The 15,016-nt window shown below is 38.7% G+C and overlaps 1 protein-coding gene across 3 annotated transcripts in view; it reads right to left on the reverse strand.

The window, feature by feature from the left end:
• TBC1D12 (TBC1 domain family member 12) overlaps positions 1–15,016 on the reverse strand; it is an 83,432-nt gene that overhangs the window by 20,414 nt on the left and 48,002 nt on the right. For 2 of the 3 annotated variants that reach the window (XM_084754944.1, XM_084754946.1), the window contains exons 4-6: positions 9,893–9,975; positions 6,331–6,448; positions 3,930–4,036 (exon numbers count right to left, since the gene is read on the reverse strand). In XM_084754944.1, the coding sequence (XP_084611070.1) occupies positions 3,930–4,036; positions 6,331–6,448; positions 9,893–9,975 (308 nt within the window). The remainder of the gene's footprint in view (positions 1–3,929; positions 4,037–6,330; positions 6,449–9,892; positions 9,976–15,016) is intronic. The other variant, XM_084754945.1, reaches the window with a different exon arrangement.

The raw sequence follows: 15,016 nt of genomic DNA on the forward strand, positions 1-15,016 counted from the left end.
TTGAGACAAGGTTTCTCTGTGTAGCCCTGGCTATCCTGGACTCGCTTTGTAGACCAGGCTGGCTTCTCACAGCGATCCACCTGCCTCTGCCTCCTGAGTGCTGGGATTAAAGGTGTGCACTACCACCACCTGGCCAGTTTAATAGTTTTAAGATTTACTTATTTTATGTGCATCTGTGATTTGCTTGTATGTATGTTCCGTGTGATGGTATTTGATCCCCTGGAACTGGAGTAACAGACAGTTTTGAGCTGCCATGTGGGTGCTGGGTTTTGACCTCGGGTCCTCTGGAAGAACAGCCAGTGCTCTTAACCACTAAGCCATCTCTATAGCCGCCAGTCTAATATATTCTAAGGTAAATATAAAAACCTAAAATTCTACCTTAAACTCTTTTGTGGGGTGGTACTATGGCTTTTTTTTTTTTTTTTTTTACTTTTTCAGTACAGTAGGGAATAAAGGTACAGCTCTTGGTAGGAAAGCTCTCTTCCCAAGAGCCTAGTCTCCTTGGTGTTTTGTTTTGGGGTGTGTGTGTGTGTGTGTGTGTGTGTGTGTGTGTGTGTGTGTGTGTGTGTGTGTTATTATTGTTAATTTTTTTTTGTTTGATGTTACTTTTGTTTTGAGATAGGGGCTCACTTTGTAGTCCAGACTGACCCAGAACTCATAAAGTTCTGCCTGCCTCCACCTCCTGAATTCTGGAATTAAAAGCATATACCACCATGCCCAGCTTTTATTGTATTTATCTTGAAACAGGATCAAAGTTTCCCAGGCTGGTCTTGAACTCTGTACCTATACAGCTCTTCAATTTGCAGTCCTTCTGCCTTAATCTCCCTGGTTTGATTTATAGGCCTGTGCCACTATGCCAACCCCATTATTTGTATTACATTATTTGGATGGAACAAGAGTATGTGTGAAGGTCAGAGGACAACTTGTGGGAACTGGTTCTCTAATCACCAGGCTCCATAGAAAGCACCTTTTACTAGATGAGCCATCTCACCAGCCTTCTAAAAGCTGTGTGTGTGTGTGTGTGTGTGTGTGTTTTAACGTGTATGGTTACTGCATGTCTTGCCTGTACATGTATGTGTGCACCTTGTGTGTGCAGTCCTTATAGAGGATACAAGAGAGCATCAGATGCTCTGGAGCTGGAGTGAAGCTGTTGTTAGTGGCCATTTGGAGGTTGGCTGCCAAACCTAGGTCCTCTGCAAGAACTAGTGTTTTCTACTGCTATGCCATCTATCTCTCTAGCCCTAAGTTTTCTGTTTTTAAAAGTAAAAGGACCATGCTGTGTGGCACCTATGTTCTCGAGTGTCTTACTTTCTTCCTTCATACCTTTCTCTTAACGCTAGTATTAAAATCTACATGAAAAAGTCTTAACTCCAATTCTACTTTTAAAATCCTTATTATATGGTACTTTTGAAAAAATTTTAATAAACTGTTTTTTGAGGCAGGGTCTCCCTACACAGCTTCTGAATAGCCTGAAACTAAACTATGTAGGGCAGGCTCACCTCAAGCTCAGAGATCCTTCCACCCCTGCCTCTGGAGAAAAATCACCTTCTAAAGGTCACAATAACCTTAATATCTACAGTCGATATCACTTTAGTGATTAAAAACAGACATTTGTGTTTTCATAATCTTATCCAATTTCATATTAATGCTGATTACAACAATGAAGATCCTCGTAAAAACCTTTTGAACCCAATACTAAGATTTCCTTCTAGCAGATTCTTAGAACTGAAATAAATAGATCAATGATTTCTTTAATTCAAATGTATTAATTGTTATAGGGGCAGCGTGAGTCCTGGGCATGTACAGAAGCCAGGGCAAGGCAGCTGTGTGGAGTGGGTCCTTCTTCCAAGTCCCCTGCTCCAGGGGTCAAGCTCAGGTCATCAAGCTTTCACTGTGAGTACGCTGACTTGGAAAGCTGTTTCACTGGTCCTAAGAGGTTTTATTCTTTAGATATTTTGGAAATATTTCTAAATTACCTTCAGTCATTCCCTGTAAGTATTTCACTTTACTTTAATGTCTTAGTCTGAGACTAAAAGCAAGTGCTTTGATAATGATTTAACATGTATGTTGACTTGCCCAGCACAGAGAAAACCATTGAGTATGTTATACTACTGCCAAACGGTACTGACAGTACAACCAAGAATAGTTTGTGTGGCAAACATTTAAAGTTTATATTATTGCTTGTATTTCTTTCAATAAATAGTACATGTGTACTTAAAAAAGTAACAGTAACAATATGTTTTCTTTTACACCCTTTCTTCTTTCCTTCCTTCCTTGCTTTCTTTCTGAGAAAATGTTTCATGTAGTCCAAACAGGTCTTGAACTCACTACGTAGCTGAGAATGACCCTGGACTTGCTGTCCTACTATCTTAACCTCCTGAGCTCTGGGATTGCAGGTATGCCTAGTTTATGCAGTCCTTGGGGCCAAGCCCTGAGTCACAGTCTTGCTAGGTAAATGCTTTACACACAGAGTCACACCCCTAGCCAGACAATATACTACTTTTACTATTAGAGCTCAGTCATCTACGGTGTTAGGTTAACTGTCCAACTGTCTAGTGTTAACACCATCACTCAGGATGATTGGTACCTATTCTGCTAAAAAAATTTTTTTTGAAACAATTTCATGTAGCCTTTCAACTATATAGCACAGAACAACCTTGAACTCCTGACGTTCTTGTTTCTGTCTCACGTGCTGACATTACACTGGCGGGACCACAGGCATATTGATTTTTTTTGAGACAGGGTTTCTCTGTGTAGCCCTGACTGTTCTGGACTCACTCTGTAGACCAGACTGGCTTCGAACTCACAGAGATGAGTTCTGCCTCTGTCTCCCAGAGTGCTGGGGTTAAAGGTGTGTGCCACCAAGCCCAGCTTTAAACAAATTTTTTGTATTATCCTATTTAAACCTTTTCTTTAACTCATCAAAACTAAGCTAGCATTTTACTTCATGTCAAGGTTTTAAGAGACTTAAAGGCCAGGCAGGATGGCACACGCCTTTAATCCCAGCACTCAGGAGGCAGAGGCAGGTGAATCTCTGTGAGTTCAAGGCCAGCCTGGTCTACAAAATGAGTCCAGGACAGGCAGGGATACACACAGAGAAACTCTGTCTCAAAAAAACAAAAACAAAAAAACAAGAGAGAGAGAGAGAGAGAGAGAGAGAGAGAGAGAGAGAGAGAGAGAGAGAGAAGTGAGTTAAGAAGAAAATAAGAGAATTCGTTGAAAGTCTTTTTTTCTAAACTTTATCATTATTAGTATTGGGTTTTCTGATATAGATTCTATAGAAACTGTCTACAACTCACTATGTAGCCCAACTGACCTCCAAACTGCAGCAGAGCTGCCACAGTCTCCCCAGCACTGTGGCTACAGACAGAGCTACTATGCCTGGCCAAGCTTTTAACAGTAAAATCTAAACAACATAACACAACAAAACTGCTTAGTGAAACCCATTTCATTTACTTTGTTAACTTAAAAAATTAAAGGAAACAAAAACCAAAACAAAACCCCAAGCTCTAAACACTCTGAATGTTTGGATAAACATTCAGCAGGGGCAGAAAAAAAATCAAGTTCTCTCGGGACATTGTGTACTGTGTGAACACAGAGGGAGACTGTCCATCCAGGCACTAGATTAGCATCTCCGTCTCTTCACTGACTGACTCTTGCTAGCTTTAAACCATCTACGTTTGTAGGATTTCAATGCCAAGAATACAAGTGTGATAGCTGCAAACTAAAGGAGAAAAGCCCACAAGTCTTATGTATAAAACATATATTAAAACTCATTAACTATTACAAAGTTTGGGAGGGTGTGAGGCATGCTCTGAAAGTGACATACATGATAGTGTCTCTTAAATGGCAACTCTACTAATATGACTTATAAAACTCTGGAGATGATAATTTGTATGTGTGGGAATAACTGAATATAGAATACAAACCAGGAGTGATATTTAGTTCATTTCCTACAGCTAGACTCCAAACTTTCCCACGAACACTAGGGGGCAATCCCTGCCACCACAATTCTCGAACTCTTCTTGTACTACGCCTAGAATTAAAGGAGGAGAAAAAAAGGAAAAAGTTACTTTTTATATCAAAAATACTAGTTGCATGATGGTTTACCTATGGCCAAGTGATCAGATGATTTTTAAGGATTTAAAGTGTTAAGTATGTAATGCAGTCTTTCCTTTGAGTTCACACCTATGAGCCATGAAAGCCCTCAAAGATGGACTAAGGGAAATTAAAGAGAACAGCCTCTGACAGATGCCACTTATACAAAAGTTATGAGAAAGCCAGAACCACATGGACAGTTATTAAAAGTAAAAATGACACAAAATGTACTGCCAATTCAGGGCCAAAACAAAGACCTATGAGGAAGGCCTGGGTAAGGCCCTCGGCTTTAAGGACGGTAGCTCACTGAAAGAGTACAGGCTTTAGAGTCAGACCGAGAGTGGAACCTAGCTCAGCCACTCTTCGTACAACCTTGAGCAAATCGCTTAGCTTCTCCAACCTTGAGCTAAATAAAACCCTGAGAAAGATAAATGTGAGTAAAAAATATAAGTGTCTTATAGACGTACTGACTCCAATGTAAATTAACGTAGAGATGTTTCTTTATCTGCAGGAAACACATTCTAAACTCTAAAACCACAAATAGTACCAAACTACAACTTTTTCTTACAAAATATAACTGTGTTAAAATTGAATTTATAATTTGGACACAATAAGAGATGAACAGTAGCTAACAGTAAAATATAATTAAAAGGACACACACACACACACACTCACACACTCACTCACTGGCTCAAAATAGGGTACTTCTAGTTTTTCTACTGAAAGGAAGTAGCTTACAGCTTCTCTTTGACAAAGCCAGCACCCATCCCAACGTAAGTAAAAGAGGAGTATTTATTTTAATAGAAGCGCTGAAACATACACAGAAGCTCTGATAACTAAGAGCCACTGCGTGAGAAGGCAGGTTGTGTTTACCTCATGATGATGTTGGACAAAGGATGACGTATGGCCAGGGCTAGGCAAGGCAGCATAGATTTCAATGTGCTTCTCAGAAGAACACCCAACTTAAAACTTAATTTCTAGAATTTTATTTACATTTAATTAGCTAATTTTCCATTTTTAGACTACAAGGAATTGAAACTTCAAAAGTAAGAGTGCATAAGAGAGCCAGGTGTGGTGGTGCATGCATGTGATCCCAGTACTCAGAAGGCAGAGGCAGGCAGTGCTCTGTGAGTTCAAGGCCAGGCTGGTCTACAAAGCAAGTCCTGAACAGCCAAGGCTACATAGAGAAACTCAGTCTCAGAAAAAAAAGCAAAAAACAAAAAAGACTGGATAAGAAGGACTCCTGTGTCTGTCACATTTCCAATATTTAATAAATTGTGAATGTAATCCTACATACATTATAGAAGGTATCCTTCAACCCTTTAGTCCAGAGGAAAGATAAAACATACATAGAAATAGCCAAAAAAGAAAGAGACCAAGGGGGTTGCGGGGGCAGGAAGGCAAGAAGAATACTAGCCTCAAAGTACCATAGGACTTTTACAGAGGAAAACTAATATTTCACATATTTTCTTGGTTAAGAGAACATTTAAAATTGGTTTTTTATTCATTTTCTTTCTTATGTACCTATTTATTTGTAGATACTGTCTATCTACCTAGGTCTGCTGGTCTGGAAATCACTATATTAACCAGGATAGCATTGAATTCAGAACAATCCTCCTGTCTCAGCCTCCAGATTTCTGTGATTACAGGCGTGTACAACCATACTCAACTTAAGAAATACTTTTTTGTTTGTTCTGTTTTTTTTATTTTCAAGACAGGGTTTCTCTGTGAAGCCTTGGCTGTCTTAGACTCACTTTGTAGAGCAGGTGGCCTTGAACTCACATTGATCCGCCTGCACCTTCCTCCCGAGTGCTGGGATTAAAGGCGTGCGCCACCCCACCTGCCTAGAAACACTTTTTACATCTGATAAATGAACCTTATAATATATTTTCCTATTTAATAAGCTCTTTCAATAATGAATCTTTTAGAATTAGTGTTTTATTAGAATTAAGAAAATGGTAATTCAGAAGACTGCAATTTTCCTGAGTCAACTTACTCCACAGGTTTCAGAGGACAGGTAAGACTGGACAGCACAGAGGATGGTCAGTAAGAAAAGGATGTGTCAGAGACAGGCGTTTGTGAAGGAACAGGGACAACATGAAGAGTTTCAGGCAATGGTTAATGGTATAGTTTATCTACAGCATAAGATACATGCTGAGAAGTGATTATAGACTTGGAAAAGATGAAATATTTGGAGACACACTAGACTTCTGGAAAAATCTGCTTACTTACATTACTTCCCAATTGGGCAGTATTTCATTGATCCAAATTACCATTGCACTTGCAATGCTTTCTTCCTGCTTAAATCGCTCTTTCATTATTCTTTTTCTTTTATGTGCTTCTTTAATTTCTGTTTTGAACAAGTAAGAATTATTTCAATACAAATGAACTAGAACAAAATTCCTTCCTTTTGTACCTAAGTCTTTATAAACAAGGCCACTTCAAAAACAATCTTCTAATAGTAAAAAAAAAAAAAAAAAGCAGGGGGGGGGGGGGAGAAAAAAAAGAAAAACAAAAGCCTTGTCTAACATCATTTTAAATTATCATCTTCTATCATATAAAAGTAATGGGATAAAGGGCAAAAACTTTTTTAAAATGGCCAGTAGATTACTATGTTACTTCTCTGTTAGAGTTATTTTCATAAAACTTTTTCTGTTTCTGTCTTAACCCAGCTCTCACACATATAATTAAGACTCTATTATATCATTTTAACAAGCTTCACAGCACAAGAACTGAGTAGTATTAATTCTATTCTTAACCCTCTAAGTTAATTTGGCTTCCTCCCAGCATATATCCCAGAGATAGCTGCACTGCGTAGCTTTTGCTGCTCCAGGGGCACTGCTGATGTCTTCTGGACCCCTGCCTGTGGCTGACTCCTCTAACTCCTCCCCCCTGCCTGGCAGGAAGCCTAGCCCTATTCTCTCCCTGCTCAGCAACTGGCTGTAAGCTGCTTTATTGACACATCAGGGGACAATTGAGGAGCAGAATTTATACAACATTAAGACAAGAGATTCTCAGAACAAGGACTGCAACGGGATATGGGGGAGGGGTACAGCAATCAGCATTTGAGTTACACAATGACCTTATGCCTACACTTCTTTCTTTCTGGTTGTTTTGTCTTTTGTTTTAATTGAGACAAGGTTCCATAAGACTGCCTATGCTACCTGGCTATTCTACATCTTTCTTTTCCTTCTCCCCCTCCCCCCATTCTATATCCTTTAATTACTTTTTTGAGACAGAGTCTCAAGTAGCCCAGACTGGCTTAAACTTGTTATAAAGCTATAATAACCCTGAACTCCTGACATTGCTGCTTCCATCTCCTAAGTGCTGGGGTTACAGGTGTGTGCCACCACTCCTGGCTTATGCAATACTGAGGCTCTACCCAGGATTCTGCCCACACTAGGCAGCCACTCTCCCAACTAAGCTACATCCTTAGTACGTCTTAAGACAAGGTCTCTTTCTGGATAGCCTGAAACTCATTACGCAAACCAGGTTGTCCTCACATGCACTTCCTCCTCCTCCTACCACCTCAGCACGGCTGGGAATACAGGGATGCAACACTTCGCCTGGCTGGCTATATCACAGAGTTCTGTTTACTTAACCTACAAAATAGAATCTTTTGATAAAATACTTATATTAAAAAAACTGCAAGCACGGCTGGAGAGATGGCTCAGAGGTCAAGAGCACTGACTGCTCTTCCAGAGGTCCTGAGTTCAAGTCCCAGCAACCACATGGTGGCTCTCAACCATCTATAATGTGATCTGATGCCCTTTTCTGGCCTGCAGGTGTACATGCAGGCAGAGCACTGTATATATAATAAATAAATACCATTAATTAAAAAAAAAAAACTGCAAGCAACTAACCAAGAGCCATTTTTCATACAATAGATTTATTAACCTCAACATAAACAATATGACATTAAAAATGATTTTGCCAATGACACTATTACTATATAAACACCTTTTGACATGGTGTTTTATTTTACTAATTAAGTCAAAATAAAAATTTCTCAACAAAAAATAAAATAACAAGCCAGGCATGGTAACACAAGCCTTTAACCCCAGCACTTGGAAGGCTGGATCTCTGAGTTCGAGGCCAGCGTGGTATACAGAGCAAGTCCAAGACATCCAGGGCTACACAGAAAAACCCTGTCTCGAAAAACCAAAAGAATAAAAAACAAAATAACATACCTCTGAGTAAGAGGTGATAATTTTGGAACAAAAGCTGCCTCAAATACAGAGAAACGTAGGATATATATCAAAAGTTATAAAGTCAGTTGATGACAGCAGGAGGCAGAGGCAGGTGGATCTCTGTGAGTTTGAAGACAGCCTAGTTTACAGAGAAACCCTGTCTGGAAAAAAACAAACCAAACCAAACAAACAAAAAACTCATAAAATAAATTTTAGAATCATCAAGAATTCATAGGAGATAAGTTAGCCAAACTATTTTCAAATTCTGTTTCATGTGTGCCTCTGAAAGTAACCTGAGAAGCAGGCAAGAAGCCAAGCACTGGCTCCACAGATTGAATGTAAGATGTTTTCAAGAAGAGTTGTTAAACAAGAGGCTGAAACCCGAACCTAGTCATCTGCTTCCAGTCTTACAGCTAAGGAAACACAGTGGCCTATTCAGAGTATCACAATCAGAGGCCACATAAAGTAGGATGGAGCCTAAAACATTCCGATTCCTATTTATTATTATTTCTGTTATGCCATACTCCATCTACTTCTCAAGATTTGTTAGTCAAATAGTAAAGTCAAAATAGTCAATAAAAACTTACTTGCTGTGTTAGAAATGTTTTTGTTATTTTGTTTGGTTTGGTTTTTCAAGCCAGGGTTTATCTTGTAGCCTTGGTTGTCCTGAAACTCACACTGTAGACCAGGCTAGCCTCGAACTCAGGAAATATTTTAATTCTGTGTATTAAAATGAACTCAACCAATGTTCAAATAATGACAAATATTGTCAACACATATTGTATACACTGTTAAAGTATATATATATATAATTTGGTGGGGATGGTTGGAGGAAAAACAAATGGATAAAAATGTGAATTTGTGCTAATAAGAGTATTTATTTATAATTGTAACCAAATAACAGCACTCAGATTTTATATAGACTTTACTAATTATAAAAGCAAATTTATCTTCAAGTTATATTCTCACAGTAATATAGAAAACTATAAGTAACACTGGAAGAGTGACTGTGATTACATGCAAATTGTTATAATGTAAAAGACCTGAAGTCTAAACACTATAAAATGAAACAATAGGAATAAGGCTCATGAATTATATCTTTATAATCCTCCTTTTAAAACAAAACAAACTAACCCTGAGCATGGCGGCTCACCTATGATCCTAGAATGAGAGAGGCTGAATCCTGCAATGTAAGATGAGCTCACCAGGCGGTGGTGGCGCACGCCTTTAATCCCAGCACTTGGGAGGCAGAGGCAGGCGGATCGCTGTGAGTTCGAGGCCAGCCTGGCCTACAAAGTGAGTCCAGGTCCAGGATGGCCAAGGCTACACAGAGAAACTCTGTCTTAAAAAAAAAACCAAAAACAAAAAACAAAAAAACAAAACAAAACAAAAAAAAAAAGATGAGTTCAAGGCCAGAGTGGCTTCACAGTTGAGACTCTGTCTCAAAAAAATAGAAACAAAATACCTAAACCAAAACTAACAACAAATTCCAAAATAAACTAAATTATTTTTAAAAATGCTAGAAAAAAATAAGATTTCTATTCCTAATAAAATTAAATAGTTAAAATCTGCAAATTAACTATAGCATTGTAATTCAAATATACCTCGTTTTTTAGCTTCAGCCACCATTTCATCGTACTCTTGCCGATGACGTAAAGCTTCTTCCATAGACTTTGCAGGAAGATTCCTGTTTTAAAAAAGTAAAAAAAAAAAAAAAAATTTTCAAACAACTCTTAATCTTACCACCTTTTAAGAACCAGATATAAAAAATGTTTGCTAAACTAAAGGTTATCTTCACAGAAAATATAAAATGAGCAGACACAGTATTAGGTGAGGTCAGCCTGTTCTCCCCTGTCTCAGCAACCAAGAGAAGGTAAATGAAAGGATAAAAAGAATTCTGCATTTCAAAACAAATTCAGAATTCTTGCAGAAGACTAGGGATCAGTTTTAAGCACCTATACAGTGGCTCATCTGTAATTTCAACGCCTAGGGATCCAATACCCCCTTTTGGCTTTCATGGGTACCTGCACACACTTGGTGAACATGTATACCTGCAGACAAGTATTCACACACATAAATAAATCTCTTTTTTTGTCTTAAAAAAAGAATAGAATGGTTTGATGATTTTTGACAAACCTATACAGCAAACATACCAAGCAAGATATATACAAAATTTCCTCAGGACTTTTATGAATCTACATCTTATAAAAATCCCATCTTTGATTTCTACTACTACATACTAGTTTATTGACATTATAATTTCTTCTTTGTTGTTGTTTTGTTTTTTCTTTTTTGTTTGAGACAGGGTTTCTCTGTGTAGCCATGGCTATCCCAGACTATTTGTAGACCAGGCTGGCCTTGAACTCACAGAGATCCACCTGCCTCTGCATCCCGAGTGCTGGGATTAAAGGCATGTACCACTATGACCCAATTTCAGTTGAGTTTTAAAATTGTCTGTGGTGTATATAAAGTTTTCTTTTTAATTGCTGAGAAGTATTTCATGTATTTATATATCATAGACGGACATTTGAGTGGTTATATCCAGTGTAGAGCTTTTATGAATAAATCTAGCATAAAGAACTAGCATAAAGTCAATTTTTTTGGACATCTACTTTCATTTCTCTTGAGTAAATACTGAGAAGTAGAATTCTTAGGTAAGTACAGGTGTACCTTTGTAACAAACTATCACTGTTTTCTTCTTACCAGGATTTTAAAATAACATTTTCCCTACAAATTTGATAGTTCATCTTTTAACATATATCATATTTTGCTTTATCCAGTTGACATCTTTACAGAGTTAGTAATTAGATATATGAAAATTCAAAAAGAAATATTTCTGCGGTTGGTGAGGTAGCTCAGTAGGTAAAGTGCTTGTCACTACATCCAGGCAATCTGAGTTCAATCCTCAGAAACCATAATGGAAGACGAGCACTGAATCCTGAGAGTTGACCTGTGCATTCCACACATGTGCCATGCACATACATACCTGCACAAGAGGGTGTGCGTGTGCACATACAATCATAGTAAATAAGATGTGTGGCTGATAATACTCAGATTCCATGTTCTACTACCTGTTCTCTTCCCAAGTTAACCAGATGATTCCAGTGTGTTGTACCAGGAGAAATTAAATCTAAGACTGTTTAGTCCATAATGGAAGAGGCTGAGTTTACCCTCTTTTATGGGCATAAGCTTATTGTGTAATTCAAATGCTTATTTCCATACCGTCTCCCCATAGCTGGTTGCAATCCTTGTTCTGAGAACTTCCTGCCTCAATGTTGTGTAAACACTGCTCCCCAATTGTCCCCTGATGTGTCAATAAAGCAGCTTACAGCCAATTGCTGAGTAGGGGAGGGAATAGGGCTGGACTTCCTGCCCTCCAGGAAAGGAAGAATTAGAGGAGGAAGTAGGAGATTGAGCCACAGAGAGAGGTCCAGGAGATATCAGGAAAGAGAGCTGGAACAAGGAAACCCACAAAGTACTAGTATCTCTAGGGTTTACATTGGCCAGACTAGCCTAGAGAGTTAAAAATAGAGTAATAACTGCTCAGCTGTTGTGCCATGAAGCTTGATTAACAAATAATTAATAGAGTCTCAATTTTGGAGGTGATAGACAGATTAAGAGAGAAGCTGAGAAACAAACACATTTTATAAAAATAACATTAACAATTGTCTTAAACAATTAGAAGATACATGAAATAGCAGTTCACAGGCAATGCATGACCAGTAGCAAAATAAAGTGATCTTTATGAGGAAGCATATAATATAGCCCTATAACTTTGGTATTACTGCCTGGAGTTCCCAGGTATCAGCAGTAGAATGGAATGCATATGTTGATGTCACACATCTTTCAATCTTTCTGGGCTGATGAGACAGGTGTTGGGGAATTTAAGACAGCTAAAATAAACCGAAGGTTCCTACAGAGATGTCTCCCACAAATCTTGGGTGAGTAATTACATTATGGTGAAGAAAAAAAAAAAAACAAAACCTCCAGAAAAAAGCCTCCAGAACATTTTCAAAGTACCAAGTTCTTAGAATGTGGCACCCGCGCCACCGCGGTACCAAGTCGAGGGCGAGGGACTGCGGATTTAACTCATGCGCACACACACACACACACACACACACACACACACGCACACACGCACACACGCTCACGCACATGCACACGCACACACACAATAACACAGTGGGTCCTTCGTGCTAAGAGAGCAGCAGCCACAGCAGCGGTTTATTACTCTCGTCTGGCCCCTCCTTCTTATAGGCAGCAAAACAGGAATCCTCGTGAAATCCCTCAAGAGGTGATTGCACACAGGAGGAAAAGTCTCGAGGAAGGGAGGGGTGCATTCTCAGAGCAGTAAACATGACTAGCTAACCAAGATAAACACAGACATGGAAGATGCTAGAAACAGGACATGAAACAGCAAGACAGGCAGGCACCCCAGTCAGGCCTGGTTCCTACATTAGAACAGTATTATCTCACTAAAAAACAATTATCCCTAGACTAAAAGCTTTTCTGGAGTTGCCCTAACAAACAGTAGATCAAAAAGATCACACCAAGGCTAAAGAAATGGCTTAGTGGTTAAGTGCACTTCGTGCTCAAGTTCAGTTCCCAGCACCTACGTCTAGCACCTCACAATTGCCTGTAACTCCAGCTCCTGGGAATCTGACACCTTCTTCTGGCTTCTAGGGGTACCCGCCCTCATTAGCACACACCCAAATACAGACATACATGCATATACATAATTAAAAATTAAAAATACTTTTAAAAAAGCCAATTCCAAATAATTGATATCAGACCAAAGAAAAAACATTAAAAAAATAAAATAAAAAGGTCTACTATACAATTATGTAAAGTACACTGTCTGTTATGCTACAAAAACTAAAAGAGAAGCAAAGTACAGAACATTACAAGAAAAGTCTACCCATAGATATGCCACTGGCAACAAAATTCTGTAGTAAGATCATGATAAAGAGCTTTTTTTGTTTGTTCTTGTTGATTTGTTTTTTTGCAGTTTTTTGTTTAGTTTAGTTTTTGTTGTTGTTTGTTTTCTTTTATTTTTAAAATATATTTTATTAATTTATTCATATTACATCTAAATTGTTATCCTATCCCTTGTATCCTCCCATTCCTCCCTCCCTCCCACTTTCACTTTACTCCCCTCACCTATGACTGTGACTGAGGGGGGCCTCCTCCCCCTGTATATGCTCATAGGGTATCAAGTCTCTTCTTATGAACCTGCTATCCTTTCTCTGAGTGCCACCAGGCCTCCCCATCCAGGGGACTTGGTCAAATATGGGGCACCAGAGTTCATGTGTTGTTTGGTTTCAAGACAAGGTCTCGCCAGGCCTTTAATCCCAGCTCTCGGGAAGCAGAGGCAGGCAGACCTTTATGAGTTCCAGGCCAGCCTGGTCTGCAAAGGGAGTCCAGGACAGCCAAAATAACACATAGAAATCATGTCTGGAAAAAACTTTAAAAAAAGAAAAAAAGAAAGAAAGAAAGAAAGACAAGGTCTTACTGTGTAGCTCTGGCTGTCCTAGTCTTACTATGTAGATCAGGGTGGCCTTAAATTCACAGAGATCTGCCTGCTTCTGCCTCCCAAGTACTGATTAAAGATGTGCGCCACTACAACTGGCTTAAAATGCTTTTATAATTATAACACACACACACACACACACACACACACACACACACACACACACACACACACACGAAATCACACACATGCTAAGAAACTTCCTTTTTTCCTATTTCAGAGAGAACCCAGAGTCTCTGTTATAGCAGATGTTAAGCTCTGTTGTACATCTCCAACACCCAAAGAAAACATTTATAGAGGAAAAAGATGCAATTTCTAACATTGGAAACATATAAAGTGACATTTCTAGATTATTGAAGAAAAATGTCAGTGAACTTAAATTACAAGAAGGAAGACAGAGAGATAGCTCAGCAGTTGAGAGCAGCTGTTGCTCGTACAGAGGACCTGGGACTGAGCTTCAGCCCCACACAGTAGCTCACAGTCTACCTGCAACTCTAGATCCAAAGGATGCGACGCCTTCCTCTGACCTCTGCAGGCCTTGAGCAGTGCACATATATACACACAGGCAAAACACTCATACACATAATGCATATTTAATTTGCATTTGAGGAAAGAGAGAGGGAACAGAACAACAACAAAATTTTAAAGAAATAAAGTCTAAATTCTTAGTAATTATAAGACTACACAGGCAAAGACAAACCCAATAGGAAAGATGAAAAATATACCAAAGCATATCACAATCCAACTGAGGAAAGTACTCAAAAAGAAAAATAATTCCTGCCAACATAGCAGCACTAAGAGCTGTTAAAGGACCTTCTAGCAGAAGGAAAGTGATGCCACACAGAGGTCAGCAAGAGTGAGCACTGTTGTGACCTGGGAAAGAGAATGGCAAAACATTGCAATACTTTTGACCTGCCACTTACACACTAGGAAATTGATGTTTGCAGGCAATCTTAAATGGTATTTTTTTTTCATTGCAGTTACAGCATTTTGAAAACGACTGTTCAAAATAAGTATTAGATACAAACTCTTAAAACAATATGCAAATAACTGGTTTACTACTTAACTCTAAGTCCTGGTGCTGAATTCTCCAGTTATGAAACATGAAAAACTCTAATGCATAATAGCTATTCAACTATTAAAACACAGAGCTGAACCAACAAAGGGCAATACATGCAGTAAACATCGAACCCCTACC

Source organism: Acomys minous (assembly GCF_964271855.1).
Source record: "Acomys minous genome assembly, chromosome: 2".
Classification (NCBI taxonomy): domain Eukaryota; kingdom Metazoa; phylum Chordata; class Mammalia; order Rodentia; family Muridae; genus Acomys; species Acomys minous.